Source organism: Epinephelus fuscoguttatus, linkage group LG14 (genome assembly GCF_011397635.1).
Source record: "Epinephelus fuscoguttatus linkage group LG14, E.fuscoguttatus.final_Chr_v1".
NCBI lineage: Eukaryota > Metazoa > Chordata > Actinopteri > Perciformes > Serranidae > Epinephelus > Epinephelus fuscoguttatus.
The window spans coordinates 12,978,175-12,998,251 of NC_064765.1; the positions used below are offsets into that span (position 1 = coordinate 12,978,175).

Sequence of the window (20,077 nt, forward strand, 5' to 3'; positions counted from 1 at the left end):
TGTGATTTTGAATCCAGCCCTCAGCGGGCTGATGAGTTTGGTTTCCACCGATCGTTGTTGCATCATTTTGTTCTCAACAAATTATACAATGTACATCAGTTCATCAAGATCTGATGTGATTTAAGTGTTCCCTTAATTATTTTTGAGCAGTGCATTTTGCACATTATACATCTATAATTAAAAAATACTAGCACACACATGCACACACTCAAGGGCACACAAATCTCCTGCCAATTAAAAAGCACTTGCAGGAATGGATTTTTGTTTTTTCAAAGTCCCCTGCTGCCTTTCTTCTAGGAATCCCCCTCCTTCCCTCACCTTTTTTCAGTCCATGTCTGATCAGCTGATTAGCATCCATATCAGAGACTCTCAGCTAGAAAACATCCACCGTCTGACATTTAATTGCCGATTCTCTGTAACTGTAACCTTTCATTAAAATTCACATGGGCAAGTGAGGGCCGATGAGAAAGGGCAACGTTCATCCATCCACGGGGTAATTAAGCATATAGATGAAAGATGATGAGGTATGGAGAAGAAGAGAGAGAGTTACAGATAAAGGATCTCGGGGAGGATTTGCATATCAAAGTTCAGAATACATACAGCGTTAGTTTCTCTGCATTTTGTTTCATCAAGAAAAGACAAAATCGAACAGTAAAGATGAACAAAAGGTACATGACACTTTTAGAACCATTTTTCCTGCTGAGCAAAACACTGAATCTCCCACCGAGTCTCTTGTGCTCAGCTTAATGACAGCTAACCAAATTACTAGAATGTAAATAAAATGTTGCAAGCAGGAAACAAGTTGCATAATTGTACCTTCCTGCAAACGCGTCTATTTTCGTGACGAGCATGAAACACGCAGTCCCCTTTAATTACTTGTTGGTAGTAACTGACATTTTGTGGATTTCTCCCGTTTAATTAAGTGTGCACTTCCTTAGCATTGGAGCTTTATTGAATGTGTAATCCCTGTGGCAATCATCCTCTCAAGGTGTCTCTGCAGACTTAAATACCTTTTAGTATTTGTAATGGAATGTGATGGCATTGAGAGAAGATGCACAAGAAGGGCTGTAAAACCTTACATCTGAAGAAAGAAAACAGCCATTACTGAAAAAAATGTCTGCTGCCTTTTATTTATTTGTACTGAAGACGTTCCGCAGAGTCTTGGGACACCTAAAGGTTATGAAGCCTCTAATGAAAAACATGACATTTAATAAGAAAACACATTTAAAAATCCAAACTATTATTTACAGGTTGTAGGTGGTTTAGATGTACTATTAAGACTTTTTTCTCAACATATACAGTGCTGAAGGAAACTAGAGTTACTGCCTTGTGGTTGCATGCTTCTGTGCACCTGTCAAGTTGCACTTATGGTTAACAAGGATGCCTCACACACATCCCCACACTCCTCACACCACAAATGATCTATACAATCAGTACAGTTTCAAGGAGGACACCTAAGATTACTGTCACCAATTCAGTCTCTGATCAAATCCTGTCCTTTCTGTTACCCGAGTTATGGTGTTGAATAATGGCCAGAAAGGTTTTATCAGGTCACAGTGACCTTCACCTTCGACCACCAAATATAATCAGTTCATTCTTCCTAGTGGACGTTTGTTTCAGATTTGAAGAAATTCCCTCAAGGCGTTCTTGATATATTACGTTCACAAGAATGGGATGGACGAACAACTAGAAAACATAATGCCTCCAGCCACAACTATCACCAGCACGGAGGCATAAAAACAGGGTTCCTACATATTTTCCATTTCAGAATTCCATACTTTTCCAGACCTTTCTTTTATCTCTGACCTCTTAGTACCGTGCCAGGACATACTTTGAGGTCCTCGGGCAGTGGTCTTTTGTCTGTTCCAGAGGCTCGGCTGAAAACTTAAGGGGACAGAGGGTTTGCTGTCAGGGCCCCGAGGCTCTGGAACAGTGCCTGAGGAAATCAGGTCGGCTGAGTCAGTGATCTCTTTAAGTCCCTTCTTATAACGTACTTTTATTGGAGACACTTTCCTGAGTTATAAGTTCATTTGTACAGAAGCGTATTGCATTCACTTGACAAAAAAAAGCCCTGTTTTTCTGAGTAATATTTTCTGTTTTTCATGGTAATTTTTTTCTGTTTTCGTGGTAATTTTTTTTCCTGAACAAGGAGACGAGATACTTCAAAATCTCGCAAGAAGCTCCCACCTGGCACCTGCAAGTGACCGGCGCCTGTGTAAAGTCGACAAACTAATGATAACACCATCTATGTGACGTAAAGACAAGAGTATCTCCTAGTGTCTTAAACCCAAAACAAAGTAAAACTGGATTAAACTAAACAAGCGGGTCATGTTTGCTTCCATTATATCAAGCTCTCAAGAAAGGAATGAAAGCGTCTGTTGTTCCATTGCTCTCTTAACAGAAAAAAAAAAACCGAAAACAAAAAAAATACCACGAAAACAGAAACAAAATTACCGTGAAAAACAGAAAAAAAATTACTCCGAAAAACAGAAAAAAATATTCAATAAAACAGATTTTTTTTTTATTTGCAATACGCTTCCATACATTTTAACCGTCTTTTATCTCCTCAGTTTTTATAAACTTCAGTGTTTTTATCAGTTATTTTGTCATTATTATTATTATTATTATTTACCATTTGGAATCCTTAGCAAACTAAACTTTATATTTGGGAACGTCAACCAGAGATGACATTCCACTGTCAAGAGAAAAGTAAAACCAATATTGCCTTAAGAAATTACTGCAAGGTATTAAATCATAAAACCATGACTGAAGAAATACTACTTTAATCATATATTGGTCAAATTGTGTGCAGAACTGAAACATACCCCAGTATGCAGAAATGATTTTGGAAAAAGGCAATGTTGCTTTTTTTCCCTCGCCGGTATTTAGCGCAAATTTGGAGCCTTATTTGGCCCCTGTCACGACAAGATAACATGACATGGTTGGCACTAGTGGGTGCCTTGGGTCCTCTAGTTTAATATGACACTTGTGTCTTCACTGTAGCTTTAAAACTGAGCCCCATATAGCAGGTGATATTCGCTAACATTACTCTGCCTCACTTCTCACCTTCACCTTTGTTGCTTCTCCACATATTTTTGCAGACGTTTGGTCCTTGCCTCTTTTCTTTTTTCATTACCTTGTTCTCTCTATACTCTGACTTTTCTTTAAGGAGCCCCTAGGTTTTGGTGAGGCATTCTGATTTTGCCCATCAGGCTGCAGTTTGTTTAGATGATAAAAATACATTTATTTACCATGTAAATACATATAATTTGTATTATCAATGATTTCAGTCAGTAAGTATATTGTACTTGAACTCATTTAAGCATCAACCATGGACCTTTTCATGGGCGCAACCACAGCCTTGGGCCATGGTCATCTGTACCCTCAGACGGTGGGCCTGTCCACAGCTTCTATGCAGCTTTGTTTATTCACTGTGTCCATGAAAACAACAATGAATGTAGCCAGAAAGGTTCCAAACGTACCAACAAGTTCAATATTTGCTTATTTGTGGTGCTACGTTTATTTGCACTTTCTTTCAAACCATCTTGGTGGCAGATGTCCTGATTTGGTTCAGTTATAAAGCACTTGCAGCAGAGCTATTTTACAGGTGTGAAGTGTAGAGGCACCTCTGCAAAAGAGTGTGCGTTTAGTTGCATGCCAAACTTCTTGCCTTGTTTTAGAAGATGTCATTGGCTGTTCTGCCTGCTCCAAACACCATGAAAAACACTACTTTATTCTGAAATTCTGAATTTTACATTTTAGAAAACAGAATAGGGGCAACAGCCTGTAAACACAAATATTTTTTCCATACTCGCTTTTATTTTTTTGTATATTTATCCAGACCTGGACCTAACTTAAATCCAATCCCATGCCTGTCTGTAGCGTAGGAACCATGAAAAAAGAATCTGATTTACTGTTTTTCTCTTGAACATACAGCTATTGTTACTAAGGACAGTTCTCCAGAGCATGGACAGAGGAGAAGAAAAACCTCTTAAGTCTAAACATTATTCATCAACAATAGGACATTTTAAACCTGCACTGCAGCACACACAGCCCCGCTCCGACAGAGCAAACAACATCTACTGCCATCCTTTCCAAAGCTATACACACAAATGAAATATGAATAATATTATTTGAAGCACCCTGCTGCTGTAAATAACAACCAGAATTACCGTCACTGTCACACACAAGCACTCCCACAGGCAGACTCTCATGCACACACACACACACCTACGTACAAGAGCGCACACACGCACATTGTTCTGCCTCGGTGGCAACCATTATGCAAGAGAGCAGAGTGACACCGGGACAAAAACAACCTGAGAATGAAAACAATGGTGTGTGATCGCTGTGCCTCGTCACATGTCATCCTACCTTGGACGCCTTTTTTAACCCCCTCGATTCAGAGAACTCACTGCACAAGCACATGCAGGCACACACATACACAAACACACACACACAGAATAGAGGCATATAGCTGTTGATTCGGACTATTAGGTAGTTGTTTATTGTTGCACGTGCACAACAGGGTCTGACATTTCTGCTAATGCCAACATCATACAGGCTCTCCCTACTTACTATATACAGATAATCCTACTATTACTACTACGAGGCATGTATCCGTTTCATGTGTCACACTGTCGGGAACAAGAGACAGAGTAAACATACAGTAACTTGCGCTGCAGCCTCACAGGCAGACAGCCTGTTGTTGGTTTCAAGGACTCAAACTCAATTTTCATGAGTTGAAAGTGACTTTGAATCCTGACAAAATAAAACTTATGATGTTTAAAAACTCAAAGAAAATCTCTTATCACATTTCAGGGCAACACGATTGAATCTGTATCTTTACATCAAATTTTTAACTGATAAGTCTCTCGCTTTGAAGCCTCACATTCAGCAACCTGTAAAGAAGCTAAAGCCGAAGGTGGGTTTTTATTTTAGATAATAAGTCTCACTTCTCTTTGATGCAAAGAGATGTCTAATTGCTGCAGCTTCTATGCGTGTGATTGACTATGTTAATGTGACATATATGCATCTCTGAATGCCTTCTCTCCTTAAATACCGTGAGGTTCATCCCAACTCTCGAGGCCCTCACTGGATGGTAAATGCTAAGTGGAGCTACACTTGTATAGCACCTTCCTTTCTACTCTTCCGACCACTCAAAGCGCTTCAACGCTGCACGTTACATTCACCCATTCACACACACATTCACACACCAGTGGCTAAGGCTACCATAGAGGTGCCACCTGCTACTCAGCTTAAACACACTCACAGCCATCAGGAGCAATTCGGGTCTCAGTATCTTGCCCAAGGAAATACATAACATCTGTAACCCAGTGAGAAAGAGGATAGAGGTGTGTTGCTTCCTTTATAAACGGAACAAACAGCCAAGGAGTGTTGCTAGGGCTGGGCGACATGGACAAACAGTCACATCTCTGTATTTTCAGGCTGAATGAAGATACAAGATTTGTATCTCGGCATTTTCTGACATATGCTACGTGTTCATGGCTGAAGTTCCTTGTTATTTTTGCTACATGTGTTTTCCCACAGCACGTCGGGTAAAAGAAGCTCACCTGTTGGAGGTGAGCTGTTTGCAGAGGTGCAGTAAGAGCCTGTTGTCTGCAGCTCTTCATCAACATCTCACTGTGGCTGTTTCTGCTTTCACTTTCCTCCCTGCTGTATTATTATATTTACTATTATTATATATTATATATCCTAAGATTCTTCACAATAAAAGTCTTGTTATTTTGTCATGTATAAGCTTTTATTGTGAAGCAGCAAAATAAGGAAATGTTGAGTTTTTGAGCAGCAACTTCACACAACGTCTAATACGGCTACTAGCAGACATGAAAGAGTAAAATAAAGCAGATATCTAAAGTAAAAACAGACACAGGAGAGAAACTCAACTCCAAACCACAGAGATTCAGTTAAAAGCTACACAAGTACCAAGAGCTGAACACACAGACTTTTAAAAACACTTTTCTTTCTTGTCTCCTGCAGAAAGAAGGTGAGTAGAGTCTCACAACACTCTTGAGTGTCACGCTTGCTTGAGAGAGGGAGAAGCTGGGTCGTCAAGGGTTCGCCGCGGTGGGCAAGACGTCACCGCTACCTGCTCGAGGGCGGGCAGCCTGGCTTTTGGACCTACTCTATAAAGGTCAATCGCTGGCGCAGGTTGTCGTGACATGGCCTGTCTTAACTGATAATGGAAACGCAAATCAGCGTGGCATTGCTTGACTCAGCGCAGCCAAAAGTGAGAGTGGAAAAGGCCCACAGTATTGTACATGTGCTACTGTGGTAACTTCATTCATCTCACAGACTGATTAAGCGTAGCTTGTGCAGCACATAGACCAATGTTGCACTGTAGACTAATGAACAGACAGATTAAACTGAGGAGCAGCTCGGTGCTAGGTGTTGCTATGACCAGTCTCGTGGCATCAATGTCAGACACTGCAGGCAGCAATTTAAAAAAAGCTCTTAAATTGACTGTACTCTATCTATTAATACAGGTTCATTAATCACTATTTAATACTGGTGTAAAAGGGAACTATTTTTCAGAAGCTCTGACGTCTGATGTTAATGGACACCTGCCCATCAGTTACTGTCTATGGTTGTATATTCAGGTTTGATTTGTAGCTCATGTGCGTCAAAATGTCAGCCCATGATTTGCTGATCATCATCAGTATAAATCCTTGTGTCCAATAAAATCTTAGTTTATAGGTTCCCTCACATTAACCCTGCCGTCTGCTAATTTACGCCAGTACCTGTATTCGCTGTCGGGCTGCAGGCCTGTGACAAGGTGACTCATCCCCGACTCCACAGTGATGGTTTGGTCGTCCAGGGTGATGATGTAGGAGGCGATCTCCGCCCCGTTGCTGTTCGGCTCATCCCACTTCAGGAGGAGGCAGGTAGACGGGGAGTGACCTGCGTCCAAGGATGTCGGGAGGTCCAGGAGCGAGAGGGAGGAGACCTGGTCGGGATTCGTCGCTGGGGTCCGGAAACTCACCTGCTCGCTGTAGGGACCGGCGCCTGCCTGGTTCACCGCCTGTGTTGGACACAAAAGATGAGGAAATTTGAGGACAGAAAATCAGAGAACCAAGTCAGATAGATGAAGGTTAAAAAACGGGTTGAAAAGAGAAGGAGACAGAGGTGAAATGCAATAAATCAATAAAATAAAGAACATGAGGGGCACTTATTTTAAAATTGAGAGGAGAAACCGACATGAAGAATGGAACACGAAAAGAAAATCAGCACAGGGAGGTGAATTCAAATTAGCTGTGAAAGAACATTAGTCTATTTCTTCTGATGTGTGATACATTTATATTCATCTCGAGGAGCCTCTGTTAAACGCCCTTCAGTCGCTTTTGAGTTGTTATAGTCTGCTTCATCGCCACGGACAAACTCAGCCGGAAGGACACCAGGACAAAATATACCAGCCTTTTAAATAACAGATCTGCTAGGTTTTGAAAGCTTGAACTAAAATTTAAAAGGAATAACACATGCGGGAATGTTCTCTACATTTTTAACCTGCAAGCAAAATGTGAACTCTGTGGCTGTTCCGCAACTGACAAGACGAGCAAGATGTCTGCAAGGAGCTACGGATTTATTGTAATGGTCAAAAAAGAAAAACAAAACACTACATTAAGAACATGAGGGGCACTTATTTTTTCAGTATGAAATGTACTGTAGCCACTTTTCAAGAACAGCAGAGTAACATTTAAGTGCACATCAAGGAATGGAAGGCATGATTAGTAGTCTATGATGTCTACTTAGAGAAAAGACTTTATCTTGGCAAGAAATGATCTACATGCTCTGAGGGTCTGACGAGAAAAGTTATGTTTCAGAGGTATTTCTGATTTACCTTATCATATAATATATGTGTTATTGAGGCTTGGAAAACATAAAGAAATCTGAGGAACTCTTCATTTTTACTTCTTATCCTCCTCTTTAAAGTCCTTGTTCAGGATCCCTCAAAATAACACTGGTTGCACAAAATCCCCTTAAGTCCTCTCCTTAAAATGTTCACTTAGGTATTAATGGTTTTCTCCTTGTCTTGATCTTATACTTAAGGAATCCCTAGTCCGTTGCACAAAAGCAAGGTTTTCGTTTTGCTATTTCTTCCTACAATTCTTCTGTTTTCTGGTACTTGGGATCAAATTTACTTTGGAGTTTGTGCTTTCTGTAACTGTTTTCCTAATCTTCTCCTCCTCTGACTGGTATGGTTTTCTTGTCTTCTTTTCTTCTGCCATTTTTAACAAAAAATAAGCCAACTTTGCGAGATGATAACAGGCATCACAAGCGTGAGTCCAAGCAAAGAATTAATCTCCATGGACACTTTTACCTCTGTAAAACTCTGTGCAACTTTGTAAAGGCTAGTTCAGATTACACGATTTTCACCGCGATTTTGACGTCACAGAGGATCTTGAGAGCCACCTTGTGTCGAAGGTGAATCGGCAGAGAGTCTGTCACGACGAGTCCTCATGTGTGAACAAGCCTACGAGCAAGTCGCCCCCTCGTCTGCGACTGGGACCGGATATCTGGCATGCTAGAAAACTGGAGAAATCTGACACGACTGACAAAGAGCATCAGCCAATGAGAGGCAGGATACGTCCCACATCAGCACGCAGGAGGACGGAAGAAATGTGAGGAGGACAAGCCGCAGGGTTGCCAGCTCCAGTCGCTTCTTTTGGGCTTGTTTCCATAGCCCTGGTTGCTTGTTTCTCTCCCAAGATCTGGCAACACTGACAAGCCAGCAAGCACCAAAAACAATGGTGGTGTCCACAGGATCACGGGGAGCGCGTTGTGTTTGGACCCAGGCCCTGGAGGCAAATCTGATTTGACACTGGGAAGAATATCCATGCCTTTACGATGTGTCGTCTCCAAGTTAAAAACGTAGTTTGGTGATGTCACCACGTTATCTGGGGCTCTGACATCGAGGGCTCGGTGGAGAAATCTTGTGGTGTGCACACACAGGTCGTAACGCAGTTGGCGAGACTCCCGATGACAGAAACACACGTTGCCAGGTATGAACACTCAAAAGATTACCGTAGTCTCTGTCATGCAAAATCGGGGTGAAAATTGTGTAATGTGCCTTAAGTCCTTCAGCTAAGGAGAAATTAGGCCTTAAGTGTCATACTTGAGGATAAAACTTAAGGTGTTTTGTGCAACTGGCTGTTTCAAGTGTCATAAAACAAGTGTATGTCAGCGCTGCTCCAGCAGGTGAACCTGCTCTGATTCATACAGCTACAGGACATAAGGAGTCACGGAGGGTTCAGCCAAGTCGATGCCTCTTGTGTGGTTTGCTCTTCCAAGTCCTCTTCAGAGGCGCATCTGTCTGATTATTACACATATGAACACACATGTGCACTAAAATACACAAAGACAAATCAGGTACGCACACACACAAAGATTAGGACAACAGGAGGATGACCCTGTGCCGTCCTCTAAACTATAAATGAGCCCATAAAGAAGCGAGTCATAAACCATGCTGTTATTGGATTCATGGCTTCAGGGTACATCAGGAGGGAACACAAGGGGGACGGTGTGTGTGTATGTGTATGTGTGTGTGTGATAGACAAATACACAAAGAGAACTATTTATGCACCAGATTAAGAGTCAGAACACAAATAAAATCAATTATCATCAACCTTTCACTGGTCTCTGTCTGTTCGTGTGTGTTTCTTGCTTCTGAGGCTCCTGGCTGACATTTATATGCAGCTGTCTGCATTTGTCTGGGTTTGTGTGCCGACTGAGTCTCTGTCATGTTTGCAACTGCACTCATGTGTAATGTTTGTGCATGTGTCTGTTCGTGTTCATGTACTGTAATAGCTGATATGCTTTTTTATTTCCTGTAAACATGCTTGTGTATGACTGCAGTATCTGTCCATCCTGGAGGAGGGATTCCTCCTCAGTTGCTCTTCCTGAGGGTTTTCTTTGGGGAGTTTTTCCTTATCCGTTGCGAGGGTCCAAAGGACAGAGGGATGTTGTATGCTGTAAAGGCCTCTGAGGCAGATTGTGATTTGAGATATTGGGCTTCATAAATAAAATTGAATTGAAATTGAATTATCTGCATATGGGTGTGCTTAGGTGTAGATTTCGGAGGGGCGGGAGCAAGGGGCATGCCCCCTTAAGATTTAGAGCATTGATAATAAAACATTAAAGTCATAGTGGACTTTTATTTTGACAAAATGAAATATATTTGCACCATAAACTGAAGCAGAAAATGCACAAATTAGTGCATAAAATTCACCAGAATGCAGGAAATTAAGTGTTTGATGTTTACATTTTTTTGGTGAAGGACCCCCAAAACTTATGTTTCATGAGGGAAAAAATAGGGAGTGCTGCACTGGGTTAAGGTTTTGTGTAGTTAGTTGTAAAACCATCAAGTGCTCCTCAAGGATTAGGCAATGAGTCACTTAAAGATAAAAAAAGATGTTGTTTTTTATCTTTAAGTGACCGTTGTTTCATGTTTGTCCCCCACAGTGTTGAAAAGAAACCCACGCCCTTGTGAGCGTGAATATGTGTCCATGTATTTAGTACCTATAAGCATGTTTAGAGTGTATGTCTGTGTGTGTGTTACCTGTAGCCTGCAGCAGAAATCTGTGGCAGGCGTCAGATCGGACACTTCACACTGTGTGGCAGCTCCGCAGTAGATGAGCTCCATGGGTTCATCTTCCCTCGCCCACTCCAGACGATACTCAGAGATGTCTGTACCCGAACCCTCGGGACTCTGCAGCACACAGAGACACACACTTAGCTCAGGGAAACAAGTGGGAACTTGAATTTAAAACAACACTGACAAAAATCAGTATATACGGCATCACATTAAAGCAGACCAAAGGTAAATGATGGATACACTACTAGATACAGGCTTTACTACATTTAAGATTCGTCACCACAGGCTTTCTTTGAATTTGGATACATCAACCAGGATGAGCTGGATTGCTATGAACAACAAAATCGTCTGACTCTAGTTCGGAACAGCCCAGGAAGACAAATGTAAAGCAGCAGCCTTTCAGGTCAGTAGAAACAGAAAAAGGGAGGCTGGGCCTCTTTAGATAACTGCAAGAAATGTGGCCTCTCTCTTTCTCTTGCTGTCTGTTTGTCTTGTGCATTCTTTGCTCATAAAATCTGATAAACACAGTAATGTATCTGGCTCACCTCCCAGTTGAGCGTTACGCAGGTGTTACTGGTGAGAGTGATGAGAGGCGCTCCGCACTGGCCAGGAGGGCCCGCTGCAGTCGTCACCTCTGTTGGCTCCGAGTATGCTCCGAACTAGATGAGAGAAACAGACACCACAGTCATGATGAGACAGTGTTACACAAGCGACAACGGCGGCACAAATCACACTGGGTTGCCTGTTAATGTGTGTACATGCAAGTGTGTTTTTTTTTTTTTATTATTTGGCATGTTCCTCCTACTTTTAAGTGTGTGTGTGCTGTGTTTGTGTCTGCATCCCATCAGCCAGTCTGAGTGCTAGTTCACTCTGGAGTGTGTGCATGATTAAACCAAGCAGATGTTAGCTGTGGAACACTTGCGCATCTAAACACGGCTGCTGTTAGTCTGTCTGGGACACGCTGACCTAATAGATACTGGCCCTGTATCTGTGTGTTTGTGAGTGTGGCTACAATAAAAACCATGCTAATTTGAATGGAGTGGTTTTTTTTTTGTTTGTTTTGTTTTTAATTTGGATCATACTAAAAGGTCCCGCAGTTCATGTACTCGATGTGCTGGAGTAGATTTCACGGTCACACAGCCACTGAAAGAATTTCATGCTTGTACAGAGGAAAATGAGAAGTACGTTTATATATTTTGCTTTTATTCCTACTGGGTGTCATTCATGACATGTGAGTAAATCTGTAAGCAGATGTGCACATAAAAAACTTATTAAAAACCTATTCTGGATCCACGAATGCAGCGGAAAATTTGGATTGATCGTAGGCATGTATCAATCAAAAATTGACAGCGCACTCCCGCTAGTCAGCAATTAGCATACATCCTCGCCCATGACTAGCTAGTGACCACCATATAAGGAGGTGATATTTACTATGGACAAGTGCATCCTATCAACCTGGGGACATGGAGCGAACAAAGAAAGAGAAAGAGAAAAACTTGTCTGATGCTGACAACATTTTATTTTCTTCTGTTAGTAGTGGTGTGACAGGGACAGGTAAATCAAAGGCCTAACTGGTGCCGTTCACTCAGCTGTCAGCTGTTATAAGAACCAACGAAAATGGTTCGACATAAAACTTGATGCAAAAACTGCTCAAGTATCATTAAGTTTAACACTAAGTAAGACAGTCTGGCGTAAAACCACACCGTCTCCCTCCAAATCTCTGCCAGGTTCAGGTTCACCAGCTGCCCGGTGCGAGCAGAGACAGACGCCGAATTGCTTTCCCATGTCCACTCGTCTTATCAAACCCAAACGTCTCCCACGTTGTGTCTCTGATAATTAAATTAAGCAAAAATTACATGCAGTTTGGGGCTGCAGTGCATAATGAGCACAGAGCAGGAGAGGAGGAGCGCGCTGCTTTATTTATTCAGAGAACAGCGTTTTCCAGTTTTGTATTAAGTTGATTTAAATGACTTATTCACGTTTTTAGAAGCTTAAATCGGCTAAATGCCAACTAATTTAACTAAATGTATCTTATTTACACAAGCACTACAAGCAAAGAGAAGCAGGTGAGATTTTTTTAGTTCCTACTTAAAGATCGGAGCTACTAACATATTGATGAATGCCGAAATACACGTAAATTTCCTTCTGCTCATGTTTCATGAATGAGACCCCTCCATCCATTTCCATCTGCTTATCTGGGGGCAGGGTCTTGGGGGCAGCAGGCTGAGCAAAGCACCCCAGACGTCCCTCTCCCCAGCAACGCTTCCCAACTCCTCCTGGGGGACCCCAAGGTGTTCCCAGGCCAGATGAGATATGTAATCCCTCCAGCGTGTTCTGGGTCTGCCCCGAGGCCTCCTACCAGTGGGACGTGCCTGAACCACGTCCAGCGGGAGGCACCAAAGAAGCATCCTGATCAGATGCCCGAACCACCTCAACTGTTTCCTCAACCTTTCGGCACAAAGAAGCAGTGGCTCCACTCCGAGCTCCTTACCCTGCCTCTAAGGCTGAGCCCACCCATTGGCTGCAGCTGAATGAGACCCATTGATCGTATTCCTACAGTGTGTGCGTGTGAATTTCTTACCCCAGCTTCGTTGGCAGCCCGCAGTTGGAAGCTGTATGTTGCACCCGGCAGCAGACTACCAACAGTGCACTGCAGCTCCGACCCATGATAGACCTCTGCTGGCTTGGTGTCGCCCTCGCTCATCTCCAAACTGAACACACACTCCTCACACACTCCCTCAGAGACAGGAGGGTCTGCGGGGACACAGAGAGAGAGCAATTACAAACTGTGATGAGATGACATGTAATCAAAACCATGTGTGATGTAAAGACACAAAAGATATGATGATATGTTTTATGTGTTAACTATAAAGGATTTACTCTGTTTATTTTTAGATGTGTTCACAGATCAGTTCACCAGGTGCATTTTGAAATCCCCTCTGAGGGATTCTTTCTTCCACCAGCTGCTTCACTTTGGATGCAGCACAGGGAAAGTAATAAATGACAGAGACAGTGGGGAAAACCCTCCAATACATTATGTCTGACCTTCAGCTCGAGCCAGTAATTGCAGCAGCGCTGCCTGAATGTGAGCTGATTAGAATTGCGGCCAGCTGTTTTAAACTGGTTAAAACAAGAACTTCCTCGGCGTTTCAGGCTGGGAGACTTTTGCCTGCCAACAGATAAGAACGCTAATCTGCAATAATGGGCCAACATTAGGGGAGTTAAGTCAGATATGAGGCTAGGTTAGGCATTTAATGGGCTAAATTAGGGCTCAATTAGGCTGAAACATGGTTGACTAAGGTTACATTAGAGCTGGCCAGGGAAACATATTAAGCAGCCAGAGGGTGATTTAGCCGCCTTACGTAAAAACATTCAAATGTATTCTGATAAATAAAACTAAACACAGTGTACGTGTATGTCTGCACTCACCCCATTCTAACTGCACTTCCTTGTGTTTGGCTTTACCCACAATCCTTGGTGGCTGGCAGCGGCCTGGTGGGACGCTTAATGTACGGACCGGAACACTAACAGTGCACTTCAGGAGCGGCGATAAACACAGGAAAGCAAAACAAAAGAGAAGGAACTGCAGTTATAGATCAGTTTGAATAATAGGCAGCAGAAATGTTAATTACACTCGGGTACTTTGTTGATTATCTGCAAGCAGATTCTGAATTCCCCTCATTTTTTTTTTTGCTAGCACTGATGCAGCACCGCCACCCCACTCCTAACTCAAGAACTGTTGAGTGTTTGTTTGTTTCTTACAGGGCTGTGTCCTCCGGTTGTGATGCTACACACTCGTAGGCGGTAGAAGGTCCCAGGTGTCAGGCGCTCACACACACATTCTGTTGCTGGACCAGTGTACGCTACCTCCCACTGGCTCGCTGCACACACACACACACACACACACACACACACACACACATACAAAAAATTACACAACCTTTCACATGCATAAGAATAAGAGCACACACAGAGCCCCCCGCTGTTTGGCACTCTGTAGTTGATCCAGTTATTTTCCCAGAAACAGAATCCCATTGACCTAATTAATAACTGCACAACTCTTTGTGTTGCTGTTATTGTTTATTTGATGGATTGTGTAGGACTGTGAAAGGTATTATTCTACCTGTAGAGCCGCACTCCTGTTATGCAAATATAGCACAGAAAGCAATTTAACAGCAGAGGGGGCATACAGTATATTATGATCATGTAATGCATACACTTGAGTTATTTACACACTCTGGCTACAGCCCCTGAAGGTTAGTTGAGAATTTTTGGAGAGGGGTTGTATAAGGTGCTTATTCATAGACAGTGTATTACCTACAGCAGATGGCGGTCGGTGTGCCCCCAGTTTGGAAACGCTAAGTGATGTGTTGCCGTGAACGGGGACAGCAGCAAATGTATATTAGTCATCTAAAACTTCAATTTCAGTTTAAGTGAACACTTTATTTAGAATATTTTCACTGCTTTACCTTGCTATCAGACAGCCCTTTCCAACAGGGGACTGCAGCTGTTACTGTATGTCGCTCTCGTCAAAGCCACCAGACTCCATTGACAAAGACATTAATTTGACCTCTCAGAACACAGGAGTTTCTAGTCAACAGTTACCCTGATCAGTTAGTTTTTTTGTTATTGTGTGACTTTGGTATATTAAAGGGTGGTTTGAATTCACCAAAGTCACACAATAAGACAAACAAACTATCCAATAGTGGCAGTAGTAGCCCCATGGAGAGCCTATTAAGTGCTGTAAAGTTTAGTTGATTCAATACACACATTAAACATGGGTTAATAGAGACAAATTCAAACACAAGTACACAAATCGGCTTCACTATAACTTGCAGGATTCACAGACAAAGCATTTGTCTTTATCTGGACACATTTTCCCCCACAAACACAACATGCTAATGTTTTTAGCACAAGCCTACGGCATTTTACATTGTATAAATTAGCCTAGAGGCTAGCAAACTTTTCCTCTACCCATTAAATGAGGGACAATAGCAACAATAAACAAAGGTAGTGTTACAAAATTCGGCTCCATTATAACTGACAGGGTTCACTAACAACTGTCTTATACTAAACATGTTTTCCAAACAAATACAACATGCTAACGTTATTAGCACAAGCCTGTGGCATTTTACATTGTATAAATTAGCCTAGCAACTAGTGGAAATTTCCTCTGCTCATATGAAGCCAGGATAAATCACACACAATTAAAATGCTATTTTGTGGAGGCTTTATTGTCTTGACAACTTATTGTTTCTGATCTGTGAAATAAAAGTGATAGACCGGAGAAAAAATAGACAATAGGTCTGAGGAGGTGCACATCAGGCTTTGTAATGTGAACTCCCACTATGTTTTTAAATGTGTCTGTTGGCCTGTTTTGTACTTGTATATCAGAAAGTTCAGTACAGACTTTGTACAAAAAAAGGACTTTTTGTCAAAGGAGTCTGGTGGCTTTGAAAACAGCTTCAAGGGCTGTTTGACAACAACGTCAAGCGGTGAAAATGTTCTCAATAGCATAAAATTAAACTGATGTTGATTTTTTTTGGGTGGGGCTGTCTTTAGGTGGCTAAAATATGTCTTGCTGCCACCTTCGTCCACAGCAGTACGTAGCTTTGTTTCCGTGTCTGACTTCTGCCTGCTTCTCCAAACTGGGGGCGCGACAACTGCCATCTATTGTAGGTAATACACTGACTTGGTGGGAACCTCATACAGACCCACTTCAAAAAATCTGAATTATCCCTTTAAATGGAGTTCAAGTAAACTTTCAAGCACTGCACATAAATAAATCAGTGACTGCTTAGAGGTTAGCCAAACATCTGTTTCAGAGCAGTTAAAGCTACACTAACAAAGCACCTTAATACTGTAATGAATTACAGCAACCACAATGACATGAGTCAGGGCCTGACAGTTCACCGCTGGTGCAAGTTAGTGAGAGGTGAGAGGGTGAAAAGGGCTCACATGGACACGATATACAGATCAGAGAACAGGGGAATCATGGGCAATAAAATGACTGTGATATGTGACATATTTGATATTTAAAGGTGCATACATCCTCTTGTTCACGGTCCTACATGATTACTCAATTTTGTGCAAAAGCAAAACAATTCTGATTGACTCCCATGAGATATTTCTGTATTTTGTGTGTTCTTCTCACTGCTTTATAGTTAGAAAAAGGTTGTGTCATGTTCTTTTCCGCACCAATTTGTCACAGTGGAGTCAGAAACTGACAGCTGGCGGGTTGTTAGGTCACTGTCGATCAAACATCCAGACAGGCCTGATGAAGCAGGTGAGGTGTCTGAACATTGACCTCTTGATAAAAATAACTAAGGATTAAACCTTTATTATTTCTTATCATGTTCCAATATTAAATTCTATAGAGAAATACGTCTGAAGCCAGGTTTTCAGGGCCATTAAGAGTTCAGATTCCAGCCTAATTATAACATATTTTTATCTAATAAAAGCACAACTGCAGCAGTTGAGATAAATCCTAACACATCCAGTCATACTGACTGAAAAAGCACAGAGTAAATTTAAGTTGCAGACAGGCCAGGGGCTGAATTAACCAATTACATCAATTTAGCCCACTTAGTCCAAACCACTGGACTTGTACTTAGATATGTGCCGCTGTTCTTCCTCTTTTATTACCACTGAAAAAAGACCATGAGCTTTTAATGTTCTTTTCATCTGTTGTCAAGAGAGGGTCGACGAGGACGGAGAGAAACATATGCTGCTCAGACTGTAAAGCTACTGACTGTAAAGATGAGGTGAATTTGTGATTTGTGACAATGGGCTATGTAAATAAAATTGACTTGACTTGTCTCCAGAAACAACTCCTTTTTCATTCATGTGATTCACAGGAATATGAGAAATTATGCCACATTCCGCTCCCTGCTGAAGAAACAAGAGAACATTTGGTTCTCTTTTCCTGAAAATCTGGACAAGTTATGTGCGTTAAATTGATGCTAACAAAGAGCAAATTATGGCCTCTATTCTTCTTGGGGGAGTAAGTGAAAAAAATGGATGCACAGAGAGAATGAGCACAGGGGAGAGAGGACGGGTGGTGCATTTTGAGCTTTGTTTCATAAGATGATGGACTGAAAGAGCACTCAGATTAGCTGAGTGTGTGGCATAGATGGACAGTTGGACAGACAGATAGATGTGAGTCGTACCTTCGGAGCATCCCTCTGAGATCTCGAGCAGGTACGTAAGAGCCTCTGAGCCCCCGTTGTCCTGGGGAGGATCTGTTGGAGGAGAAGATGGACTCCTTTTTAGTTTGGGTTAACATCACGCATACACATCACCAACTGGAGAACGATTGAAATAATCATTTTGATTTTCCAACATGGCTTTTATGGCTTCAGGAAAAGATGTAGAATCATGAAAACTAGTCCATACCCATTGAGTACAGCATACCATACCATGACTTAGTCATACCAAAAAATTAGAAAGAAAACAAAAAACATTGGGCCACAGGGGGAGCCACAGTGATCGGTCGTATTTTAGTCATTTTTAAGCATTTTTCTGTTGTTATAGCGCCACCCAGTTGCCAATTAGAGTTAAATTTCTCCAGTCACCTTGAGGCGTCCTGTTCTACATATCTACCAAGTTTAGTAAAAATCCATATGGCGGTTAGGCCTAGATAAGAAATTAGCTCTCTAGCGCCCCCATTTTGTTTGATGGGGTCAATAATGGAGGGGTCCCCTCAGATTATGTGTGGTCATATGCCTACAAAGTTGCGTGGTGATCAGTGAAACCCTTGAGATGTTATACACCTTTATGTGGTGAGCCACGCCCTCCGCAATATTCATTGCCTTATAGAAGCTCAGTTTTAGTAAGTTTTCCAACTTTTGCCAAGAGGGAACTTTAGATATTGGTCCCTAGATTGTGTTCACCCAGTTTCATGCAGATCGGTCAAACTTCCTAGGAAGAGATCGATTTTAAGTGTTTTTTAAAAAATTCAAAATGGTGGAAAATCTATATAACCAGAAGTTAAGGGCTCTTAGGCAAATTTGTTCCTCATGAGGAGAAGCATCTCTGTGCAAAGTTTCACGTCTCTACGACATACGGGGCATGAGATATGCCCATTCAAAGTTTGCAAATTCAATCGGTTGCTATAGCGCCCCCCTTTGGCCAATTGATGTAATATTGCTTCATTCGCATCCTCCCATGACCCTCTACCACTGTGCCAAATTTCACATGGATTGACCAAGTCAGTGAGGAGAAAAACGTGGAACAGACACACACACAGAGTTTTCGTCATTATATAATAAGACATCCCAGTATCAACACACATCTATACAAAAACGATACATTAAGCATCCTCATCAATCCTGAAGACACTCCACAATAACTCATAAGCTGTCAGAGGCTGTTGCAGATTGTCTTTCAGCCAAACAAAAATGACACTTCTCTCAGAGCGCCGTTTGCAAATTGCTGCCAATTATTTCAGCAACAAGGGAGCTGCTAAGAAATTGTTCCATTATTTCTGTATTCATCTTTTGTTTTTTTTTTTAAAGAAACTTTTCAGACGTGCTGATGGTAACCCCTAACACACTGATTTATTCTGAGATTAGAGGTAAATCAACACTGCTGGAAACAACCTACTTGGCTGAGCCTCATCTGGTACTTACTGTATCAACACTGTTGCCATAATTAAAGTTTGACACACCCTTGGGTGGTGCTGTTTTAGAAAAATAAGCACAAATACAGCACACAATCGGGTAATGCAGTGCAGCTATATCACTTTGAATCTGTCACGCTGCAGCTAGTGTAGGAGTCGCACTATTTATGACGTAATAAAGACAAGTGTTTAGCACTTGAGAATGTGTTGTGTTTACAGCTATTAAAGTCAAATCAGTGATCTGAATGGTGATTGAGAGGCACGCAGCAAGATTGGTGCCATGTTCGCAACATCTGAGTAAGGGCGGGCTGCCCTGACTCCTGCGGAGGACAGATGGATGATAGCAGACATGATGGCTTTTATGATCGCTACCTCAGTTTCATGACAACACCCCAGAGGCAGCAGTTTGTCACCGTTCATCAATACTTTTATTCTGCACTGAGCACGCCACGATTTTTTCTTCAGGTTGTGTTCAAGGTGTCTATAGTTATTGAAAACAAAACTACTGTACATTAGGAAAGGCATTTAAAAAACGTTAAAGTATGTCACCGACTGCACTTGAAACCAGAACATTTTAAAACCTTTTCTGTTATTCCAGTAAAAAAAAAAATCAGAAAACTGAAGCCTTGTCTTTCCTTGTTGTTTTGACTAATGGACTGAAGTGTTATCTCTGCAATCGACCAAGAGACTGCATATTATCAAGTATGATGGGTAAAACTGTCAGAACAAGTCCAAGATTGGTACAAAAACATATTCTTTTGATTGCATCTGTATGTTAGAGGGTGAATTATATATGATTTCAAGTTAAAGGGGACCTGTTATGCCTTCCCATATTTTGTGTCTTA

The 20,077-nt window shown here is 41.8% G+C and overlaps 1 protein-coding gene across 1 annotated transcript in view; it reads right to left on the reverse strand.

Annotated features, from left to right (window-relative positions):
• Positions 1-20,077, reverse strand: part of fndc3ba (fibronectin type III domain containing 3Ba) — a 152,848-nt gene that overhangs the window by 26,184 nt on the left and 106,587 nt on the right. The window contains exons 17-23 of the mRNA XM_049597183.1: positions 17,782-17,853; positions 14,375-14,493; positions 14,042-14,147; positions 13,194-13,366; positions 11,158-11,271; positions 10,577-10,726; positions 6,762-7,042 (exon numbers count right to left, since the gene is read on the reverse strand). Coding sequence (XP_049453140.1) covers positions 6,762-7,042; positions 10,577-10,726; positions 11,158-11,271; positions 13,194-13,366; positions 14,042-14,147; positions 14,375-14,493; positions 17,782-17,853 — 1,015 coding nt within the window. The remainder of the gene's footprint in view (positions 1-6,761; positions 7,043-10,576; positions 10,727-11,157; positions 11,272-13,193; positions 13,367-14,041; positions 14,148-14,374; positions 14,494-17,781; positions 17,854-20,077) is intronic.